The 22,416-nt window shown below is 59.7% G+C and overlaps 8 protein-coding genes across 8 annotated transcripts; 5 read left to right on the top strand and 3 right to left on the bottom strand.

Moving 5' to 3' along the window:
• Positions 1 to 29: 29 nt before the first annotated feature.
• SHM2 (Glycine hydroxymethyltransferase) lies at positions 30 to 2,318 on the top strand. Its single transcript, XM_047985157.1, has 4 exons — positions 30 to 305; positions 375 to 425; positions 482 to 846; positions 917 to 2,318. Exons 1-4 carry the CDS (start codon positions 267 to 269, stop codon positions 1,905 to 1,907), a joined length of 1,446 nt encoding a protein of 481 aa, XP_047841134.1. The 5' UTR covers positions 30 to 266; the 3' UTR covers positions 1,908 to 2,318.
• A 15-nt stretch (positions 2,319 to 2,333) lies between these two features.
• Positions 2,334 to 7,132, bottom strand: SPT7 (Transcriptional activator spt7). The gene is made up of 2 exons (XM_047985158.1): positions 5,829 to 7,132; positions 2,334 to 5,774 (listed from the first exon to the last, which is right to left on the bottom strand). Exons 1-2 carry the CDS (start codon positions 6,895 to 6,897, stop codon positions 3,409 to 3,411), a joined length of 3,435 nt encoding a protein of 1,144 aa, XP_047841135.1. The 5' UTR covers positions 6,898 to 7,132; the 3' UTR covers positions 2,334 to 3,408.
• Positions 7,133 to 7,590: 458 nt separating this feature from the next.
• On the top strand, positions 7,591 to 9,000 carry JDV02_003983 (uncharacterized protein). The gene is made up of 3 exons (XM_047985159.1): positions 7,591 to 7,788; positions 7,873 to 8,182; positions 8,244 to 9,000. Exons 2-3 carry the CDS (start codon positions 8,158 to 8,160, stop codon positions 8,822 to 8,824), a joined length of 606 nt encoding a protein of 201 aa, XP_047841136.1. The 5' UTR covers positions 7,591 to 7,788; positions 7,873 to 8,157; the 3' UTR covers positions 8,825 to 9,000.
• JDV02_003984 (uncharacterized protein) lies at positions 8,990 to 10,280 on the bottom strand. The gene has a single exon (XM_047985160.1). It carries the CDS (start codon positions 9,787 to 9,789, stop codon positions 9,109 to 9,111), a length of 681 nt encoding a protein of 226 aa, XP_047841137.1. The 5' UTR covers positions 9,790 to 10,280; the 3' UTR covers positions 8,990 to 9,108.
• Positions 10,281 to 10,381: 101 nt separating this feature from the next.
• On the top strand, positions 10,382 to 11,520 carry PRF1 (peptide chain release factor 1; the record flags this gene model as incomplete). Its single annotated transcript, XM_047985161.1, has 6 exons — positions 10,382 to 10,518; positions 10,582 to 10,710; positions 10,784 to 10,895; positions 10,944 to 11,042; positions 11,101 to 11,226; positions 11,294 to 11,520. 6 exons carry the CDS (start codon positions 10,382 to 10,384, stop codon positions 11,402 to 11,404), a joined length of 714 nt encoding a protein of 237 aa, XP_047841138.1. The 3' UTR covers positions 11,405 to 11,520.
• Positions 11,521 to 11,679: 159 nt separating this feature from the next.
• Positions 11,680 to 15,056, top strand: JDV02_003986 (uncharacterized protein). Its single transcript, XM_047985162.1, has 2 exons — positions 11,680 to 11,862; positions 11,919 to 15,056. Exons 1-2 carry the CDS (start codon positions 11,788 to 11,790, stop codon positions 14,835 to 14,837), a joined length of 2,994 nt encoding a protein of 997 aa, XP_047841139.1. The 5' UTR covers positions 11,680 to 11,787; the 3' UTR covers positions 14,838 to 15,056.
• Positions 15,057 to 15,621: 565 nt separating this feature from the next.
• On the top strand, positions 15,622 to 18,924 carry JDV02_003987 (uncharacterized protein; the record flags this gene model as incomplete). The annotated part of the gene is made up of 2 exons (XM_047985163.1): positions 15,622 to 15,641; positions 16,860 to 18,924. The coding sequence occupies 2 exons, from the start codon at positions 15,622 to 15,624 to the stop codon at positions 18,922 to 18,924; spliced, it is 2,085 nt and encodes a 694-aa protein (XP_047841140.1).
• A 123-nt stretch (positions 18,925 to 19,047) lies between these two features.
• Positions 19,048 to 21,695, bottom strand: JDV02_003988 (Protein-tyrosine-phosphatase). Its single transcript, XM_047985164.1, has 2 exons — positions 20,860 to 21,695; positions 19,048 to 20,805 (listed from the first exon to the last, which is right to left on the bottom strand). Exons 1-2 carry the CDS (start codon positions 21,275 to 21,277, stop codon positions 19,736 to 19,738), a joined length of 1,488 nt encoding a protein of 495 aa, XP_047841141.1. The 5' UTR covers positions 21,278 to 21,695; the 3' UTR covers positions 19,048 to 19,735.
• Between the last annotated feature and the right edge of the window lie 721 nt (positions 21,696 to 22,416).

Consider the following 22,416-nt stretch of genomic DNA (forward strand, 5'->3'; position numbering starts at 1 on the left):
TTGCCCCACGTAAGTCCCCCTCTGTCCATCCAGGGACCCCGCAGTCAAGCCGATCTCGCCCGCCCGACAGTTTTGCTTGCACCATTTTAAGCCACACCCAAAATTTTCTTTGCTCCCCGTCCCATCCTCTTCCCTCCTCAAAGCCCTCACATCTCCCCCCCCCCTCTTCTCGCTTTGCTCCTGCTCCCGCACAGCTCGAGTCTCGCTCGTCTCTCACTTCCTCGAATTTCTCTTCTCCTAGATCACCTTCCGTCACAACCGCCACAATGTCTTCCGACTACGCCCTGTCTGCGTCTCACAAGGAGGTTCGTCAGTCCCGCATCAGTTGTGCAGACGAAGCCCTCCAGACTTACTGACCCGAATCCCCATTGCAGATGCTGGAGAAGTCTCTGGTCGACTCCGACCCCGAGGTCGCCTCCATCATGGTAAGTTTGCCCCCTCCCAATGGCCCATATCTGCGGCGGCTGACTCCCCCCTGTAGAAGGACGAGATCCAGCGCCAGCGCGAGTCCATCGTGCTCATCGCTTCCGAGAACATCACCTCGCGGGCTGTCTTCGACGCTCTCGGCTCCCCCATGTCCAACAAGTACTCCGAGGGCTACCCCGGCGCCCGCTACTACGGCGGCAGCCAGCACATTGACCAGATCGAGTCGCTGTGCCAGAAGCGTGCTCTCGAGGCCTTCCACCTCGATGCCGAGAAGTGGGGTGTCAACGTCCAGTGCCTGTCCGGCAGCCCTGCCAATCTGCAGGTCTACCAGGCCCTCATGCCCCCCCACGGCCGTCTCATGGGCTTGGACCTCCCCCACGGTGGCCACTTGAGCCACGGCTACCAGACTCCTCAGCGGAAGTAAGTTGAGCCTGATAATGCCGCACGACTGTGCACGATCTGTGACCCCGGAAGTTAACCAGGGAACTAGGATCTCTGCCGTCTCCACATACTTTGAGACCTTCCCCTACCGTGTCAACCTCGAGACTGGCATCATCGACTACGACCAGCTCGAGCAGAACGCCGTCCTGTACCGCCCCAAGGTTCTCGTCGCCGGTACCTCGGCCTACTGCCGCCTCATCGACTACGAGCGCATGCGCAAGATTGCGGACCTCGTTGGCGCGTATTTCGTCGTCGACATGGCCCACATCTCCGGCCTCATCGCCGCCGAGGTCATCCCCACCCCCTTCAAGTACGCCGACATCGTCACCACCACGACCCACAAGTCGCTCCGTGGCCCCCGTGGCGCCATGATCTTCTTCCGCAAGGGCGTTCGCTCCGTCGATGCCAAGACGGGCAAGGAGACCCTCTACGATCTCGAGAACCCCATCAACTTCTCCGTCTTCCCCGGCCACCAGGGCGGCCCCCACAACCACACCATCACTGCCCTCGCCGTCGCCCTGAAGCAGGCTCAGTCCCCCGACTACAAGGCCTACCAGCAACAGGTCGTTGCCAACGCCAAGACCCTTGAGAACACCTTCAAGAGCCTCGGCCAAAAGCTCGTCGCCGACGGCACTGACAGCCACATGGTCCTGATCGACCTCCGCCAGCACAGTCTCGACGGCGCCCGCGTCGAGGCCGTCCTCGAGCAGATCAACATCGCCTGCAACAAGAACTCCATCCCTGGCGACAAGAGCGCCCTGACCCCTTGCGGCATCCGCATCGGAACGCCGGCCATGACCAGCCGTGGCTTCGGCGAGAAGGACTTTGAGCGCGTCGCCAAGTACATTGACGAGAGCATCAAGATCTGCAAGGATGTCCAGGGCGCTCTGCCCAAGGAGGCCAACAAGCTCAAGGACTTCAAGGCCAAGGTGGCCAGCGGCGAGGTTTCCCGCATCAACGAGCTCCGCAAGGAGATTTCGGCCTGGACCAGCGCCTTCCCCCTCCCTGTTGAGGGCTGGCGCCTCGACGCCGGCCTCTAGGCTGGCGTGGCTGTATAGCCCGTTGAGGACGAGAGACGGCTGCCATGAGCCGCCGTAGGCAAAGAGAAAGGACCAAAAAGAGAGGGATCTCAGCTCTGCATCCGCTGCATTTAACATGGATGAGGCAAATGGCGAATGTTCAACAACTTGCATTTCAAACGGCTGGCGTTCTTCTTTGTTTTGGTGAGGGAACCCTTTGGTCAAGAGGAAAGGGAAAGACTTGGAGTTTCTACAAGAGGATCATGTTTTGCCATGGGTCAAGCCGATAAATACCTATCTGTTTGTTTTAGGTGTCCATCGCGCACCATCTGTCCATAGCTGAGGCGCTCAACGCTCCGAACTGGACACATCGGCCAGCCTGCTTCAACAAGTTTGGCTGGGCCACCAATATCACGATATTCATTCACCCAGCTTGCTTGCATACTTGGATATGTGATTTGCAATTCTCCACCTTTTCGTGCTTCCGTGCGTGGTATACTTGCTCATCTTTTGTCATTTGCTCGCTTCGGTCCCAATGCTACGCACGACGCCCATCTTCCCCAGGCCCAGAGTAACAGCTTGGAGAATCGCCGCAGTCCAAAGCTCTTTGGGACAATAGCCAGTTCGGCCTGCCTGCCGTCAACCAAAGTAATTCATCCCCAGCGCCGAAACCTCGCAAAGAGAAACACCCCCCGCACTGCCCACCCATCCTCTCGCCATTGAGCCGTTTCATACGCTTTGCAATCCAATAAACCCCCCACCCGATCCCCCAGCCCACCTTGACCGTGTCTTCCCGGCATCTAAAGTAGTACAAAAGAGAAACAAAGAATATGGAAAAGGAAACTGGGGAGGGGCAAGGCTTGTCGTGCCTGAGGTGCCTCGCAGAGTAGCCACTGGTCTTGCCGCAGCCAAGGTGCCCCATAACCCCCCAACTGTTGTTCATTACATCCAACAACCACCGAGGTCCGGGTGCGTAATGTCCAAGTCTTGCAGGATCTCCGGTGGAGGTGGAAGAGGTGGCGGCCCGCCGACTTGGCCGAAAGAATCGTAAACGAACTTTTGAGCTGTCCTCACCGCTCCCGGATCAGACAGTGCCCACCGCCAAGTTACCAAAAGTAGTACGCAACAGCTTCATTAGCGACGCCGTGCCTAGCAACACCAAAACCCCGACCCCAACCGCGTCACCCGGGCACAGGCTGGCGCAAGGAAAATGGAAGAAAACATGAAAATCAGGACAGGCCCAAAGCGATCCTGTCGGGGTATGCTGCGAAGCGAGGAAAATTTCACAAAAACGGTGTACAGGACAAGAGGGAATACAAAGTTCGACATGCCTTCCAACCACTTTTGATCCTGTAATGCGGCCCCAGAACCTTGAACTCATCTTGGCGCTCTTTCTGGTCGCTCGAAGCATGACGTGAGATCCAAAAAGGTCGTAAATGCGTCGTTGGTCGTTGGTCTGCGTAGGCTTTATTATATACAGTCATCATCAACGCATCGTCCTGGGCCCAAATCGTCTCTGGTCCTACTGAGCGATGCTCTCCGGGCTCATCATGCCGATCGTGTCGTCCTTGTCGGTCTGACTGGTGCCTGCCTGGCTCTGCATGCTGTCCGTCCGCTCCATTCCGGCGCCCAGCGCGAGGACGGCGGGGTTTGGCGCTGTAGTGCCATTGGGCAGATTGGCCGCCGACTTTTTGACGGGAGTGTTGTTGGCTGACCCGCCCGTCTTGTCCGAGGCGGCGTTTGCTTTGGCCTCGGCCGCCGCCGCCAGCTCCATCTTCTTCTTCTTCTTGGCCAGCGCCAGCTGTTCCTTGGGTGGGCGCTTCTGAGCAGACATGATCTTGCCGCTCGCGCCGAGTCGAGGCCGGGGTTTCCTCTGCTTAACGGGGAGGTCCTCATCTTCCACCAGAGGTTGGTCGCCGTTAGCGTGCAGCTTGGCAAGGAAGAAATTCTTGACCAGGCCAATCTGGTCCTGGATGTTCTCTTTGGTGACCGGGTCCGCGGGCGCCAGGGCCTCGAACATGTCCGCCGTGCCTCCCGCGGTGGTCTGCGACTGCATCTGGTATTGATTCCGCACCCGGCTGTGCAGCAGGTGAAACGGCACGGCGAAAGAATCAAGGCCCATCTCCTTGTCGAGGCCGAGCGCGCGGAAGCCAAAGAAGTCTTCACCAAGGTCGTCGGCAAAGTCGCCGCTCGTAAACTGCTCGCTGCCGTCGTTGAAAGCACCAGCACCGTCAGCGCCAGCCTCGGCCGAGAGCGCCGGCCGCAGGAGATCCGTCAGGTGCAGCTTCATCCTCTCATGTAGGGCGCCGAGCTTGCTGCTGAGTCGGTCGACGTCGTCCTTGACGTAGGCATCCAGTGATGGCACGTCGTGGCCGTTCTCTTCTAGAGTGTGCAGAAGCACTTCCTCAGCGGTGAAGCGCGGCCGGACTTCAGGGCCGGAGGGAGTCTGCACAGTCATCCTCTCTGCCTCGCGGTATACTTGGAACGTGCGAGTAATGGTCTGGAAGTAATCGGCCGCGATGCCGGTCAGTGCGTCGATCGCAGAGGGCTGCAACTCCTCAAAGCCCGTGTGGTAGAGAATCTTCGCCACAGACCGTTTCAGCGCGTCTTGACAGGTGTGCGGCGCCATAACAGGCCCGTCATCGGCAATGAAGTGCGGTTCAATATCCTGCTCGACAAAGGGCACCGTGTTGGACTTGGGAAACTGATTGGTGTACACCTGCGACTGAACCTGCATCTGCTTGATGACAGAAATCTTGGTCGCAAGCTTCCGTGTTTCCTGGATCTGATGGATGTTGTCGTCCATCTTTTTGGTCAGTCGGCTTTGAGGCGCGACAAAGGACCCCGCCGGCACGAGGCGCAGGAACTCCTCGTGCTGGTTGATGACCTGGCCCTCGCCATCTTCGATCCACTGTAGGTTCGACTGGATGTCCGGGATGCTGCTGAGGGCGTCGTAGTAATCGGGAAGGACTCGTTCGGCTTCTTCCTCAATCCCCTCCGCCAGCGTCTCGGGCGCCTTGTTGGTTGCCGCCTTTGCAACGCTCAGGGGGCCGCCGAGATGTGGGTGGTTCGCGATGCCGAGCGCTTCGGCCTCCTTTTGGTTCTTCAAAAAGTGCCTCATGCCAGCCTTGCTTCGAAGAAGAGCGGGCGCGTCGGCGTTCAGGTTGTTGTCCTTGAACAGTTGATGCCGCTCTTTGGCAACGAGAGCGCGGTCCTTCTTGGTCGTCTGCTTCCACACCTTGTACTCGTCGTCTTCATAGGCCTGCTCGACGGCCTCACCGAAAGCAGAATTCAAGGCCATGCCGTTCAAGCTCGGACCATCGATGTCCATGGCATCCACGTTGCTCGCGATGCCCGAATGGCCGTTGATGGCGCCGCTCGGGGTGATGGAGCCGCCGATTGGGGTTCCAAACCCGTTGCTCCCGTCGACGGCCTCCGACCCTTCGCGACCATGCTTCCCCAAGAGGCCGTTGAGCTGCAGGATAGGCTTCTGGTCGACGACAGGCGTCTCTTCCTTTTGATCGCTTGGGGCCTTCCGCGACTTGTTGGCACCTTTGGTGGCTGCCTTGCGGCCGCGAGACGACATTATCGGCTCGTCGTCGCTGTCGTCGCCATTGTCGTCGTCGCCACCGTTCTGTTTCCGTCGCTCCTCGGCTTCCACTTCGGCGCGAGACCGGATTGCAAGATCTGGAATGAGCGGAATGAGCTTCTCGGCCTCTTTTCTCATGCCATTTGCCATGCGGCGAAACGGGTGGTTCATGTCCTGGTTGTACTTGAGGCAGTTGTCCCATATCAGATTCAGGTCTGCGACAAAGTCCGCCTTGGACTTGTACGTCAGCGACTTGAGTTTCTTCGTCATCGTGCCCAAGTCCATGGGGTTCTTGATAACTGTGCGCATTGTCAGCTTCTCATGTCGCGCCTTCGTCTCGAGTGTGCGCCTACAGTTGTAATAGTCAGGGGCGTCCCTCTTGTTGACACGCGTCAAAAAGGGCGTAGAGTGTTCCGTGTGCGCCTTGAGCTCGGTCAAGACCTTCTCGAGAGCCTCATACAGCTCCTCCTGGTTTACGTTCTCCTCGCTTGCCCATTTACTCCGATTCTTGCGCACCTCGTTCATGAGCAGGCGCAGCTCCGCGTCCGAGGCACGGACCTGATCGCGCTTCATGTCGATTCTGGCAATGAGATGTTTGAGAGTAAGGCTGGATGCGCCGAGATTTGCGCTGCTGAGAGAACCTTGCCCGGCTGCCTGAGCACCCACATTGGAAGTATTATGGTCCATCTCAGCCTGGAGTTGCTTCTCCGAGTCTTCTAGCCGTTGCTGCTCGAGCATGGCTGTCCGGTCGTTTTCGAGTGTGTGGAATATGGTGTGAAAGCTCCTGCGCGCGGCTTCCTCGGTGGCAAGCCGCGCCTCTTCAAGCTTCTTGATGCCATCGTCGCCTGGCTTGTCCTTGAATGGTAGGCCGTCCGGCCCCTTGGTCTTGTCCCCGTGTCTTGGAGAATTCACCGAGTGCACTGGAGAGCTGCCGGACTTGGAGGGGGAGAGGAGGGAACTCGCGGCGGCGACGGCCGCGTTCTGGGGCTTGGACGCGGACGCAGGCTCCGAGCCTTCCTCGTCGTCGTCGTCTTCGTCGTCATAATTGTCTTCGTCGATGGCGCGTTTGGCCTTCTTGCGCGGCGGCTCTTTGATTGGTTCGTGGTCGGTCGTGGGCGGCAGGGTGACGGTCGGGGTGGGGGGTTGGCGCCGGAGCGCCGCAATCGCGTCGACATTGTACGAACCGTCATCGGCAAACAACAGCGCGACCTTGTCCTCGGTTTTGCGATACAGGTCGGCGAAGAGAGCGCGCCGGTTCTCCTCCTCGATGTCGACTGATGCCTCAGGCATCAACCCGATGATGTTGTCGACAGGGGTCTGGGTGCGCGCCGGGCCATCGTCGAGGTGATGCAAAGAGCGACTGCTGTTTGTATGCTGCAAGGCGGGAGGCGGCCAGGCTGGCTGGCCGTTGGGGAGAGACATTTCGGGCCCGTGGCGATGAAAGCGACGACACGGCGCGTTGTCGCCATGCGCGTGTGGTGCGCTCGCGTAGGGCCGGGACGGTGGGGATTGGAAACGTCAAAGGAGCATCGGTGGAAAGAGCGGCTTCGACATAGATGGAGGGCGCAATTTCGCGACGATCGACGTTGCGCCGGCGGAGCTTTGATGGCTCGCGTTTGGAGCGATTTGGCTGCGTATCGACGGATGAGGTTGAGGATGATGGTTTGGTGCACCCTGCTCCGTACAGGTGCCAGAGCGGGACTTTCCCACCCCCGGAGGGGGACAGAGACCAGTGCTGGGCAGGGTACCGTAGGGCGGGTGCCGGTACCTGCGCCAGCGAGACCGAGCGATCGAACCGCAGCAACACGAGCAGCCAGGAAAACCTAGCTCTCGAGCTGCAAGCTTGCAAATCGCGGCTAAATTCTGAGTTCACAATCATAGATTTGAATATCGTAAATCTCGTCGACCGGCTGCGCCGTCGATGCGGACATCAAAAAGCAGGTACCTGGGGCCGGGTCAGGTACCTTGGGGGCCCGCTGGCACCCATGATGCGCGCACGGAAGCGCCGCCAAGGTCATGGGAGGCGTCACGTGACAAAGCGCTGCTGAACCAGCGCAGGGGCCCGTTCTCTACCGTCAAAGCAGAGGTTGCGCCGTGCCTCGCCGTCACAGAGGCCCCAGAAGGCCGAAAATGAAGATCAAAAGAGGCCCACTACTTCACAAAAAATCGGCGACAGTCGTGCATCCTGCAGTTAGCAAAATCGCTTATTGGTGGTGCCAGTGCGACGTGCGCGAAAGATGGATTTATTTCTCAGGTACTTCGTGCTTTTGCTGTACCCTCTCTCCACAGCATTGGGCTGCCCCTACTGTTCCGGTACGTACCTAGTAGGTACTAACGGGCTGGAGCGAGGCGACAGAGGCTCCAGTAGCTGATCCCTGCCCCTGCGCCGTGTCACAGCGCCTTCCAAGGTTGCCCGACGCAGCTGCTCTTGAGGTGGCCATAGCTTCCCGGTCAGCCAACTCCACGACAGCTTTCTTGCGCCGCACCACTTACGCCGCCGTACTGCCTCGCCTCACCCATTTCTTCCCATCCGTCTGCGCGGGCGACACTCGAGTGGCTCCAGGGTTCACCGATCAGATCTAATCTCGGCTCGAGGGGTACCGCGGCCACCTCAGCGGTGGTGGCAAACACAAGAATCGGACGGTCCCCGCGCTGCGGACACGTCGGTGCGACGGCCTCGAGATGCGAATAAGGCTACCCTTTGCAGGTTAGTTGCCACAAGCCGACCGCGATAGTTGCAGCACGTAGCATTAACGCAGCCATCCCAGGTGTCTTCCTGCTCCTGCTCCTACTCGCAGGCTACGCCGGCCTCTCCACGCTGCAGCTCGGCGATTATGTGAACGACAAGGTCCTCCACCTTGTAACCTTCTTTGCCCTCACCATTGTTTTCTACTGGATTGTCGATACAAACCGCCGACGCACCCTCAACATGACGCTCATTGTATGCACCCTTATCCTCGGAGTGGGGTCCGAGTTTGTGCAGAGCTTCCTCCCCAACGATCGCGAGTTCGACATATACGATATCGTGGCAAACGTGGTGGGGAGCCTCGCGGGGCTGGGACTGTGCTCTTGGTACCACAAACGCATGCTTGAGCGAAGAAGGCAGCGCAAGACGTACAACGCCGTCCCTGGCGAGGACGCGGACGACGTCGAGCTCGGCGAGGACCACGAGACGGGCGTGACTGACGGACCGTCTCGTGGCATGACACTAGAGGAGGAAGTAGACAACTGGGATGAGCATGCGCCCGATGATTGGGACGATGGTGACGCCGCCCAGCAGCCTGGAGCGACAGCCACCAGAGAGCCGGACCCTGTCGACATTGGAGACGCCAAAAGACGAACAGATTGAGGATTCGTCGCCACCAGTTGCGACGAACCTGGCGGCTGGTCTTTGCCTGTATGCGATAACGACAATGCGACGCTGTTTCGGGCGTTGGGTTTATATCGACTGCGAGGATGGGAACTCACATAGCGGATTGTATGATCAACGAATAAGCGAATTGAACGCCATGGTATTTCTGCCTGCCCATACGCCATGCTAATGCCCATGATCTCACAACGCAGCTTCCACTATTACTGTCTCGATCTGTTGCGCGGCTTTGCGGGGTCTGGAATCGAACCCTCCCTCCATCTTCAGACTCCCACAATGCAGCTGCTTTCCGAATGATCGGGCGTGCCACAGGAACACGGTCGCGGCGGGCCCGTACGTGGCCTGCTCCTAAGTGACGTTGACAGAGCCTTGGCGAGGTGTGCACGCTCCGCCTCTGTCACCGGCTGCTGGGACATCAGCGCGCCACTGGCCATGGGCACGTGCTTGTCGGGTCCAGTAGTCTTGGTCGACGGTCGGATTTTTCTGGCCCTTGCCTTTCTCTTGCCTCGGCGAGCCATGGCCCTTCTTCCGAATATCGCTCTCAGTGTCATTTCCTTCACTCGGCGGATCCATCGCGCAGACTCTGACTGGAGAGGTACTGGATGGTATTCGGGGAACAGCGGTGCTTTGTCGCTGGCAATTTCTTGGCTCCATCTTTCGGTAGTGGAATCTGTGTCGCTCGATTTGTCCAGCGTCGGCCTGTCTGCCAGATTGTCCTCGTCCAATGCCACAGGTGGAGCGCCATCCTGCATGAACGCCGGGGCCGCACTCAGGGCCAATCTGGGGGATCCAGGGGTGTTAGACGCGGAGGTGTCGAAGTAGCCCGAATCGCGGCACTCCGCAGAAATGGCGGGTCGAGTCACTCCAGCAGCAAGATTCGGCTGTGGTCCGCAGACAGCGATAGCGGGCGTCGCCTCGGAGCCGGAGTGCTTTGCAGCAGTCATTGTGGGTGAACGGACAAGGTGATGGGATTAATATTGGCAACGACAGAATGCAGATTGATCGGATGAGACAGAAGACGCGCAGTCGATAGGTCGTCTCTCGCTGTTTTATACATTCGTCTCTTAGGCTTTGTTGATCTTGGGGTACGTTTCCTGGCGTTGTTGAACTTTCTGCAAGCCGGAAGGCAGTTGGTACCATCGCCCGCCGGCGAAAGCTCCTCGCTGCCGGCTCATCGATGACGCATGGAGCCAGATCGTGGCCGAAGGTTTGCTGCAGGGGAAGCATCGCTCGGACGGACGCAAAGATGAGAGCATAAACATGACTTGTGGTACAATATATACTGTACTTTGCACGAAGTGAAGGACCGCAGCCGGCTCAACAACGCCCCCTGACTCTGCTCGACAGCGCTGTGCCAAGGCTGTGACATCTGTGGCTTCTCGCCCACGAAATCCAAAGTCTATCACAATTGCGCCGCCAGTTCTGGGTTTCGGAGTCGCCAGCTGGCGATCATGCGTCGCTGGAGCTTAAGTCACGACCTTACCCTAGACAAGCGCGGTCAAGGTGAGCCAAGGACCTCGGTGTGCCTACCCCACCATGACCTCGCTCACCGAGGCGGGCAGCCCACTGGGGAATGTCGACAGCTGCAAAAGCTCCAAGCTGCATCTCCACAGCGTCCCAAAGAGAGGTACGGCACCGACCATGGCGACCACAGACAAGGCGCCGGCTCAGAGGTAATTCTCAATTCTTGCAACGGGATACATGAGCCGCTCTTCAACTGACGAACTACCTGGCAGTGCCAAAGATGCGACGCCCACAAACCCGCGGGGGATCCCGTACGCGCCGTTCGTCGACAATGTCGAAGACTACGTCGCCACACGCCAGGATGTCGAGCCCACGCTGCGGAGCTTCCAGGAAATGATTTCGTGAGTTCTTGCGCGCCAATATTTGGGAGTCAAGGCCACGGGGGCTGGGACACTGTGTGGTAACCATGCGCAGGAAGTACCAGTTCATGGAGATGAACCTCCAACGACGGATGGGGGGACTGAAGGACAAGATACCCGACATTCAAAAGACGCTAGACACAGTTCAGTTCTTGAAGTCGAGAAAGGTACGACTGTCAACAGGAGGACGCGGCAGTCGCTGACCCTGAGAGCAGGACGAGATCGAGCCTATAGAATCCACCTTTGAGCTCAACGAGACGCTCTACGCCAGAGCGAACATTCCGCCTACGGACGAGGTTTACATTTGGCTAGGGGTGAGGCTGCTCCGCGGATCGTGGCCATGACGGACGAACGGATTGCTAACGCCCACAGGCCAACGTCATGCTCTCGTATCCGGTCGACGAAGCTGAAACGTTGCTGACGTCCAAGCTGTCGACGGCCAAAACGAGTTTGTCCAACTGCGAGGAGGACTTGGACTTTCTACGGGAACAGATTACGGTACGTCAACTACGGCCATGGCCACGCGCACTCGTGACTCGACAAAGCCACTGACTGATCGGCGTAGACTATGGAGGTTGCCATTGCGCGGGTATACAATTGGGAAGTCGTCCAGAAGCGAAAGGACAAGGCGAGCGAAGAAGAGGAGAAGACGCAGTCCAAGGAGAGTGAGCAATGAGTGCGAGCCGAGGTCGTAGAAAGGCTGCCTTGGATGCACAAATGATATCCTGTCTTGTACGCGGCTACAGCCCACGTCTGCCCGATAGAGGCGAATTAAATGATGACAAAAACGACAATTGTGACCGACCTTGAGATGCTTGGACGATTTGTTTGATACGAACCATTATGCATCACGTTCTGGTTTCTGAAAGGGTCACGGTTCCCGAGCATGCAGAGGCAGAGACCCACTTTTGGCAAGTAACCCGATAGCTGCATATCAGAACGATTGATTTTCCAAGCTCCATCGCTCAGCGGGTCAGCAGCAGTAACCGCGATCAAGGCATTTTGTTGGATGCAGGTGACATGTTCCTCAATCCTACATCGCTGAAAGTATGAGGAGGTATGCTCAGCAATGCGACACGGGAGCTGGGGCGAAGATGGCCGTTGCAGGGCCGATCGCTTGCCGCCGCGTTCCTGGTAAGTCGTCTACGGTTCGATGTCGACAAAGGCCCGACTGACATTGCGACTTGCAGACACCGAGAGGGCAGCCGTCTCGCCGGGGGACCATACGTGCAGCGACATCACAGGCGGTGGCCGTCGCAAGAGATGACACTGACGAGGTGTCTCGGAAACAGTCTTTGTTGGGCTCTCATTCGGAGACCATACAGGCCGCCGTTGACTACAAAGCTTCGAACCCGACTCGAGCGGCGCAAAACCATGCCGCAGCCCATGATGAAACGACCGATGAGGCGCACATGACAGAATTCGGCCACGTTGATGGAGATCTACACGCAAGCAGTGGCAGACGGCCGGAGAAGCCTACGGCGCTTTCCAGGCGCCACAAAGCCCACGACAACGAAATCGAAGCGAGCCAGCGTGTGGTTGAGATGACTACGGGCACGATACTGCGCAAGGTGCTTGGCAAGGAGAGTGACAGCGTTTATTGGAAGAGAAAGGTTGCCGAGGCACGCAGCTTGAGGCTGCCCATCATTCTTCTGCAAATGATGATGCGGAACGAGGCCCAGCGCCATGGAGGAGGAAGTGCGCTGCTCCAGCTGCTCCCAGACGAGCTCGAGTGGCGCCGTCTTTTGAACCTCGTATGTAGGATGGGGTTCTCGGTGGAGCAGCTGGAAGAGTACCAGTACGTCTTGCAAGGGACGTCGGACGACGAACGGTGTCGTCGGCTTCTGGCATTGGAGGGCGCTGCCCCCATGTTCCTCTTTTCGTTTCTTGTGCGGTCCTCGTCCAGGCTGACCGATGTGCCGACCCTCGCCAAGCTGATCGACTCATGCCCAGCCTACTACGCGATTGGTAAACAAGGGCCACGCCGACACGGACGCGAACATCCCACCGCCAGAACTGTGACCGAAAAAGCGCTACACCTGGGCCAGGACAAGTTCGAACTGATCATGCGCCTGCTCACTCGACAATGCCTGCGTATTGAGCCCAGACTTGTCGTCAGGCTGGCCGAGGTCGCCGCGCGGCACATCCAGAGCATCGCGACATACGCAGAGGAGCCCAGGAAATTGTTCGTGGTGCAATGCGAGGTGTTCAACAAGTGTCTGCAGATATTCCGACCTCACGCGGGCGTACAGATGGCGCAGAGGTCGTTGCCAAACGCCTACTTCTGGGAGGCACAGAGGATCCTGCTTGCCATGTCTGACAGCCTGAACAAGCCGCTTCTACTTGACCGCGGGGGCTTCCGAGCCATTCGGGAGGTGTTGGCAGGCCAGCCAAAGAACCAAGTTGAGATGCATAGCTCCACAAGACACGCACCCACATGGCCCCCTTATCTCCAACCTGGCGACGGTATGGACGAGAGGGCGGACCCAGAAGAGAACTGGAGCCGGACCGTGAGCGCCGGGATGCTCATGCAGGAGGCTGGGTTCTCCAAAGATGAGCACGATGACGCGCTGGACATTCTGCAGGGCATGACGACGGACGGATCGCCCACAATTCAGCAGCGGTCTCTCATGAGAAGTGACCGCCACGTCGGCGTCTGGGAGGCGTCCATCCGGGCGACCAGAAATGCCCAAGAGGCGTGGGAGAGATTCCAAAACCCGCCTGAGCCGGGTGCAAAGCCTGGTCTGCAGCAGTACGCAGCCATGTTGGAGAAGCTGGTGCTCCGGGAGGCCGACACAAGCAGTCGCCTGCTTCCTGGGGACAAGGCGCTCAACTTTCCAACTCACCAGGAGGCCAACTTGGCAGAGTTTGAGCGCGCACGGATGCGGCCTCCTAGCGTGGCACAACTCTACCACCACATGCGACTCAACGGCGTCAAGCCGCGCGACAACTGCCTCCGGATTTTGGTTGCCAACGCAGAGTCGCTGGACACGGCGCACAGGTACTTGCGCGAGAGCACAGAAAAGGGCAGAATCGTGCGGGCCCTGATGGCAGACGAGCCCGAGCGGGAGTCTCTTAGGGCAGTGCCCATGGGCCTCTTCGCGGCCTACATTCAGGCGTGCTCAAAAACAGAAGGTAAGCGGGGTGGGCGGCAGTTGATGCGCGTGGTTCGCCTGGCAGAGATGCGTCTCGACGCCGATGACTCGCGTTGGAGCCCCTACATCTGGGGGCTCATCCTGAAGAACCTGTCCCAGCACCACCGGGCCCTGCGGATGTCACTTTCTGAGCAGGTGGACATGTTCCTCCACGTGGTCGAGCGAATCGAGCGCAGCCACGGGGTCCATCCATCTACGTTTGTGCAGCTTGCCAAGTGCATCCGCAAGGCAACGAGGCGTGAGGTCGTCAAGCTTGTGGCTGAGCTGGAGTCCGGCGAAGAGACAAAGCGCGGCTCTGTGCGGCAGTTGTACGACTGGCAAGCATCCGCATGTTCAAGCGCTGACGGGCACCGCCTCTCCTCTGGCAAACCGCATTCGGTCCAGGCGAGGACGCCTTTGTCCCTGCTCAGCAGCGCCGCCGATCGCTTAAAGGAGACGTTCAGCAAGCTGGTGGAGCGTGAAAGCAAGAGCCGAGCGGTTCTGGATGCTCGAAATGTGGCGCCGCTGGAGAGGATAAGCGCGCGGATGGATCCCGTCCGAAGCGACCATGTCCACGAGTACATGCTGTCGCTGGCGTTCGTTGGCGAGTTTGACGAAATGGCAAGGACGCTGCGGTGGGTGATGGAGCAGTGGGGCCAGGAGGACGTGGTCGAGGCCATGGTCGGCCTGGATGAGCCCCCGACGCACGGCGATTTCCTGGAGGCGCTGTGCGCGTTCCGTTTCCTGGCAGAGCCCATGCTAGACAGGGAGGAGGCCTCGAAGGTACGAGCGAGCGCGGCGGGCCTCCCACTGGGCTGGACGTGGCCGGACGACGAAGCTGTGGCGGCGTATGTCGAGATGCAGCACGATGAGTCGATTGTTGCGCTGCGCCGCGTGCTCGACTGGGTGAGGGCGCGGCAGGCGGGCGGCAGAAGCGACGACGCGGGACAGGGTCGCGCGGCCAATCAAAGGTAGTGGGAAAGGTGTGCCGTTCGCGGCGGCGCTGGCGTTTCAGAGCGATGACCAGCTTCCATGGTTTGGATCGAGGCGGCCGGCGCGGCGGCGACGTTGGAGGCGAAGAAGAGCCTTTTCAGACGAAACGGCATGGTACCACCGTCCACACCAGAGCTGTGTATTCGTACATTGGTCATATAGAGAGAGATACCCCCATGAAAGGAGAATAAGAGTTTGGACATGAAAGCAGCACCGTCAGCCGAGACAAAGCCAATCTTGCCTGGGCATGTACAGTATAGATGTGCGTATGTCGCAGAGGTCAGATGAACTGACTGACGCTTGCACATCCCAGTCGTCTGGTCGCACGCCGCTGGTGAGGCCTCGGATGCAAACGACGAGACGCGGCTCTACCTGTGTCTCCCCCGGCTCTCAGAAGCAGCAGCAGCAGCAGCATCCGCAGCAGGGCAAAGGGGAGCCAGTCAAGCTCCAAATGCCCGACCGACACTGCGACCGCCCCGACGGAACAGGGCCAGGGCCGTCCGTCTGTCTGGCGTCGCGGCAGGTGAGGTTGGTGGAGAGGCGGCGATTGGCCAGCGACGCTTGCCGCCGGAGGCGACTCCAGAAACCCCTCCCCCCGGAGACGCGCGAAAACGGGCGGCTGCGTGCCAATTATATCCGCCGTGCAGAAGGTTTGTCCTCCAACACCGGGGTGAATTACTGGAAGCGCAACGCAGCGCAGCAGCAGCCGCCCAAGGAGCCCACGCCAGCCGGCCCTGGACACGATACGCGCGAGCGGGATGCAACGATGCGGCGCTGGATCCCCCCGTCGCAATTTCGACCGGGAACGCTTGATGGGGTATCTTGTTGTACTACGCACTGTACTCCCTTGACTCAACGTTTTTTACTTTTGCCCGGGGGGCGTGGGCTGGCGGCTGTTGCTGCGGATAACGAACTGCTGGTTGTGTAAGTACCAAGCCATTGGAGAGAGGCCCCCAACTCAATGTATCGATGCGATGCGATGCGATGCGAGGCGATGCTAGGCGAGGCGATGGCATGCAGGAACAGGGCAACGTACAAAACCAACGGCAGGCCGCCGATCCTTTGCTCGTTCTCGTCCCTCGCCATCTTGCTGGGTTGCGTTGCATGCCCGACTGTCGCTTTTTCCCTTTCCTTTCCTTCTCGTCCAGTGGTTTGGGTCGGTCCCGGTCTCTCTCGCACGTCTAGACCTTTTCTCTCCCTCCCTCCCTCTCTCTCTCTCTGTCTTACACACAGCACACACTCTCTCTCTGCACAACATACACTCTTTCTCTCCCCGTCTTCTGGGTTCTCCGTCCCTCCAGCGTTGATCATTTCCTCTTCGTCTTTTCCCACCTTCTTTCTGTTCCCGTTGACGTGCCTGAACAATCATCGTTACCTTTGTTGCGCCGCCGTACAACCACCGGATACGGCTTTTGCCGCCATCGTCATCACCACCACTACAACCGGATAAAGCAAACTCACGAAAACAAGCCGCTTTGACGGGCGTTGCACGATCTCTTGGAAAAACCGTTTCCTTCGTTCATCAAGCGTTTGCTCTTCATCAAACTCCCCTGCGGCGGTGTTTCTCTCTCTCTCTCTCTCTCTCTCTCTCTCTCTCTCCCCCTCGCCGTTCTATCTCGTATCTTTGCTCCAACTTGGCACCAGTCTTTTTACTCCAGCGTCTCTCTCATCTTGCTGTTTTCGAAACACATCAAAAATCTCGCATCGCGCGACTGCAGGTCTTTCGAAGCGATGCGCAATATTGGCCCTCTCGCGGCTGTGATTTTCGCCTTATGGACTGCCCAGCCCGGCCAGGCCGGTCCGTTGAGATGGACGGGCAGGTTGTATGTAAACCCTGTGATCGATCCGACCCACTTGTTACTGACGACTTACACGGCGTAGAGTCCCACGAGGCAACTTAACCTCACTCACTACATCGGAGACCTCTGCGGTCCCAACAACCGCGGAAAGGTATGAATAGCGTTGTTGCTGCCCTTCTATATGGTCAACTGACGTCTCTCACAGCTCTTCCGCCAACTCTGGCGGTAGTGAAGCCCCGGGCTCTACCCCCCGGCCCGACTTCACGACCTTGTCCGACTCGTCCATCCCGATTCCCTCATCGTTGTTCACGGCCACTCGAAAGGCCGTTGACTCGTCTGCAGCAACCCACGCCTCGACCTCCATCCCCCTGGTTGTCGTCCCCATCGATGGAAGCGGATCGACAACGGTGGCTGCGACCATGTCAACCCCGACAACCGGCTTGAGAGCACCGGGTTCCGACACCGCTTCCACGGCTACAACATCGACGTCGGCGACAGGAAGTTTGACCACACCTGATGCTAGTTCTGTCCCATTACCGACCTCTTCGACTGGTCCCTCGTCGGAATCGTCTCAGCCCACAACCAGCTCTCCCACAACCGAGCTCTTGTCGACCACGGCTAGCACTACCGCGCCAACGACTGAGGTCAACGGCCCCCGACCTACGTTTGTGACGCCGTCCGTTACTCCTCCCAAGCTTCCGACAAGGGGGCCGTTATTTTCCAACTCGAGCACCACCACGGCGCTCCCAACGTCGGTTCCGGGCGGCACTGCCCCCGTTGTCGGCACGTCGTCCAGCCCTGACGAAGTTGGACCTAGGCCGACAACCCCCGAACCGGCTCCTGTGCCCTCATCGACGGGGCTCGCCACAGGAACGACGTCGGTGGCGCCCACGGGTGTATCGTCGCCATCGTCAAGCATCCCCCTCACGGCCACGGACGGCTTCACGCAGAGCGGGCCCGGGATCCCGTCTTCGGATGCGCCACGCACGACGCCGGGATCTCGGGACTCGTCGCTGGTGTCATCAACCTCGGTTCCTCCCGAGGGTGGCTCGACTGGCGTGCCCACAGTCCTGCTTCCCACGCCGACGCCCAAGACACATACGCTCCCCGCACCGACGACATCATCTGCACAGCCAGCGACGAGGACGACGACGAGTACGCCTACCGGCAGCACCTCCTCGCCGCCCGTGCCACCCGCTCCCTCGCCACCATCATCCCCTACTTCCTTGGCGGCACCCACCACGTCGTCCACCACGACCATCACCGTCAGCCCAACCGGCGCGCCGGACAGGTCACTACCCACCGCGATCCCCGTCTACCCGACCGCCACGACCAGCGTGCCCCTGGCCGTATACCAGGACAACCTCGCGCAGGCGCGCCACCTCAACGACATCTACGCGGGGCTCTCGCCGTCGTCCGCCTGCTCCGCGGGCCAGGTGGCGTGCATACAGGGCCAAGTCGCGCGCTGCGGCAGCGGCGGCGCGTTCGCCCTCGAGCAGTGCCCCGACGGGCAGCGCTGCTTTGCGTTTCCCATGACCAACGTGCCAGGCGCGTCGATAGGGTGTCGGAATCTGGATGAGGCGAGGAGGCTGCTCGGCGAGGGGGCTGTTGGTGGTGGTAAGGGGTCGACGACGACCAGCACTACGCCGGAGACGGGGGCGCCGCCGCCGCCGCCACCGACGACGACGACCAAGCCTGTTCGGCCAGTAGTCACCATGACGACGGTGGTAACTGTCGTGGATAGCTCGTCGTCGTCGTCGCCGCCGCCTCCTCCTCCGGCGCCGACCCCTGACGCACCCAGCTCGTCCACTCCCGCCCCCGCGCCGACCCCCAAGACCACCTCTTCGGCGTCCACATCTTCACCACCACCGCCGCCACCGCCGCCGCCGCCTCCTCCTCCTCCTCCTCCCGCCGCCTCCCTGTCCAGCTCCTCGCCGCCACTGGGCCGCATCACCATCACTCAGTCCATCGACGTCTCGCTGCCCACCCCGTCCACTAGCCAGCCGCCGCCCGCCAACTCATCCAACGAACCACCGCCGCCGAACCCGACGTCGCTCGTCCTCCGACCGCTGGACGGACCGCCGCCGCCGGGCGCGCAGGCCAGTGACAAAGCCAACCCTGCGGGCGGCGGCGGGAGCGGCGGCGGCGACTCGCGCACCACGCAGATCGTTGACGGGACGCCCACCGTGTCTGTATTTTTCACTGTCACCGTCACGGAAAAGGAGCGCGAGACGCAGACCGTGACGCTCATCGTGCCCGCGTCCAGCTAAGCCGGGGTCGTATCTCTCCCTCAGTCATTCTCTCCGTGCTATTTCATAATCTAACCCCCTCTCCCCCTTTTCTGTCATCAGCAGAGCGGGTCCAGCTACGGCTTTTTTTTTCGTTGTTTGTATAGCCTTGTTTGTGCCCCCTTGAGGGCATGGGATCTTGAGCACTTGATTCAGTGTTCATTCATCGGTGGGCAAAATTAGCTGTTGCTTTATTATCGAGTCACGCAGTCGTGTGGTTGCTTTGGTAGCAGAAAGTAGTGGGAGAGACCTCAGACTACTGGGATTTAATATAATGTACCTCGGTTCAACACACAACTAAAACATGGACGAAGCACATGAAAGTAAAATGGGGTCCCTCGCGGGACATTGGTTCGGGCCTCACTTGACAATGAGCCCCAGTCTCATCTATAAACCATGGTTGTGACACGTATGACGCTGAGAAAAACCTCAGCAAGCTCACCGGATCGCTCCCTACACCAGCCTCGCTGCAAAACATGATCCCAACGTGGAGGCCGAAGCCAAGGCCGCAGCCAGCCTCAAGTCCCATGCCCCTGAATCCTCATCCCATACGCCGCGCCCCGTTCCGCGGTGTGTGCGTGCACATCAGTCCGCGCCCTGCATGCAATGAAAGCAAAGCTGCAAAATTTATAGGTACAAAGGTCAAAAAGGTCCAATATCGGGGGATCCAACTCGGTGTCTCCAAGTTTAGGATCGTCCGTTACTCGCTCCTTGTCTTAGGCGACGCATCCGTGCGTGACGGGTCTGCGTCGCTGTTGGTTGTGCTCCTTGAACGCAGCATCGGGCCGAGTCGCTACCTCGGCACTCCGTGGCTGCTGCCAGCGTTGGAAGCGAAGCGCTTGGCATCGTCGCCGTTGTCCGTGAACGGGTCCGCGACCTCGAGCCTCTTGGCCGCCGGCTCACTGCCCCCGCCGTAGCCGTCGTCTTCTGCAATACCGTGCCTCTCGCACCACAGCCTGCGCATGACAGTGTAAAGGAAATGGTATTGGTTGTCACTCTGCACCATGCCGCGACGCTGCTGGCGGAGCAGCTCGACCGTGTCGAAGATGGGGTCTGCCGACTTGGCGGATGAGTCGTACTTGTCGAAGGCGCCAAGCTCGAGCTCTCGCATGAGGTGCTCGAGGCAGATGAAGGTGCCAGTGCGACCGACGCCGGCGCTGCAGTGGACGATGCGCGGACTGGACGGCGCGGAATAGTCGCGGGACAGCTTCATGAGGTTGTAGAAGCTGCCCATGTCATCAAATGTCGGGACGCCAAAGTCTGGCCACTGCCGATACAAAAAGTGCCAAATCACTCGTGTCTCATTCTCGCCCTCGACGTCGAGCAGAAGCTTGCGAATCTCGATGGCACCGTTGTCGACCGTCTGCAGGGACGTGTACGTCAGCTGTGCAGTCCAGCCGTCGCCCCAGCCGTCGGCTTCGTTGAGCGTCCAGGTCGACTCTTCCTCTGAATCCGGAAAGTATTGGTGGCATTTGATACAGCCGTTCTCGCTCATGGTTGTAAGCTGAATGATGACTGCGGGTGAGGACATCTGCTCGGCCACCATGCGCCAGACGCAGTCGAAGGAGGGCTCGGTCGGGCCTTGCATGGCGATGTAGCGTAGTGGGCCCAGAGTCTCGTCGCTTGGAGATGGGAGGGTTATGGTTGAGGCGTTGACGTAGTCGTACTCGTCTGGCGCAACCCTGAGTTTGACGCGATTGTGATTCCACGGACGGATGTTGCTGTAGCGATCCATGCTTCGCTGGTAGGGGTCGTATTGCGGGTAGTGCCCCCACCGGTAGTTATCGACGTCTTGATTCCGCAGGGCGTCGGCGACCCTGATACGCTCGGCCCAGGTGATTTCCTGAAACTTGCGATCGATCTCTGCATCGGCGGGTCAGCATCGTCAGCACGTCCACAGCCCGGGCGCGGGCTAACCTTGAGTCGACTGCGCCAAGAATCCCGGCATCTCTGGTTTCGGGCGGCTTTTGGTGTCGGAGCGGCCGTGGTGGGGGGATCGCGATGCTGAGGCGTGCGGTGCGACGCTGCCATGGCTGAAGACGGCGGCAACGGGTGAGCTGGGTGTGTGGTCAGCCGGCGAGATCCCACGGGCGCGCTTGGTCGAAGCGCGTATTTTAAGGCTTCGTAGAGGCGACTTTTTGGCAGGAGAGGCGCCGGCCGACTTGTGCAGCGAGTGGTTGGCGAAGACCGCCACGGCCGGCGAGAGCCCGTGATGCTGATAGTGAGGGGCATCGGGGTCCCCATCGCTGCCCGTCGAGTCTCGGCTGGTGCGCTCGACGGCCGTCTCGATGGCCGGAGGCTTTGGCTTGCGACGAAGCCGCGGGATCTTATCCATGGCCGCGGCGTGCGCGCTGGGATGGCAGCGTCGAGCCGAGTCGATTCTGGTTGGGATGGTTACGGTCGAGTCGATGCTGTAGAAATGGCGGCGGCGGCGGCGACGACGACGACCTGTCAGGCGGAAGGATGTCGAAGTTGTCCGTGCGGCCTCTGACGTAACGTGCCAGGGAGCGGGTCGGCAACGGACGAAAAGCGCAAAGGACAAGTTGCCTATCCTCCAGCCAGCAGAGGAACGGGCTCAGAAAAGAAATGAGTAATTAAGTAGCGGAAGGTGGGAGGAGAAGAGGCGGCGGCGGCGGCGGTGGATGAGAAGAAGGGGAAGAGAGGAGGAGCGGGTGGGAGGGCGAGGCTCACGCGCACAACGAACGCCAGGCCAAATTGAAGGTTTGTCAGAGCCAAGTTTCCCGCACCTGGGGCAGCTGCCGCGGGGCTTCGATCAACGAGATGGATGGCCTTCACGGGATCCGGTGGCCGGCGCACACACGACACGCGCCCAGGGCCCCACGTATAACGGCTAAAAGTCATTATTACCACCACCACCGCCACCCGACCCTGCCAGCTGATCCCCCGCCTTCAGTGGAGGAGGGCCGGGGGGGCTCTTGCCCAGCGGAACCGATGCCACCGAGGCGGGCGACACAGGCGGCCATCCGCTCCTGCCACTGAAGCCAAGCCGGCGGCTAAGGCACCTACCGAGGTAGGTGCTACAGTGGATGGACGCAGCCCAGGCAACAGGGGGGCCCCCTGGCATCCCACCAGCCCAGCCCCGACAGCTGCCAGCAGCACGTGCGCCGCCGCCGTCGACGCCTGGCCCCGACTCTCACCAAGTGGAGGTTCGTAGTGTCCGTCAGCTGGCGCGCGCGCGCGATGGTGGCAAAATGAGCCATGGCTCTATTCTTGGAGTCATTAGTACTCGTACGTACCTACGTACCTACTGTTGGCGCAGCTGTCGCGGCCCAACATGACACGCAATCGCAAAGCCTTACGTCCCGTGTCTTCCATTTACGTTTTCTCGACTCGTAAAGCCCCTGTCGGATCCCGGCTCGCTGTTCCTGACGCCGCCGATCATGACGTCCACGGGCACATCGCACTTCGTACATGCATGACGAGACCCCGGACCTGGACGCAAGAAACGTGGGT

This window comes from Purpureocillium takamizusanense, chromosome 3 (assembly GCF_022605165.1).
Source record: "Purpureocillium takamizusanense chromosome 3, complete sequence".
Taxonomy (NCBI): Eukaryota; Fungi; Ascomycota; class Sordariomycetes; order Hypocreales; family Ophiocordycipitaceae; genus Purpureocillium; species Purpureocillium takamizusanense.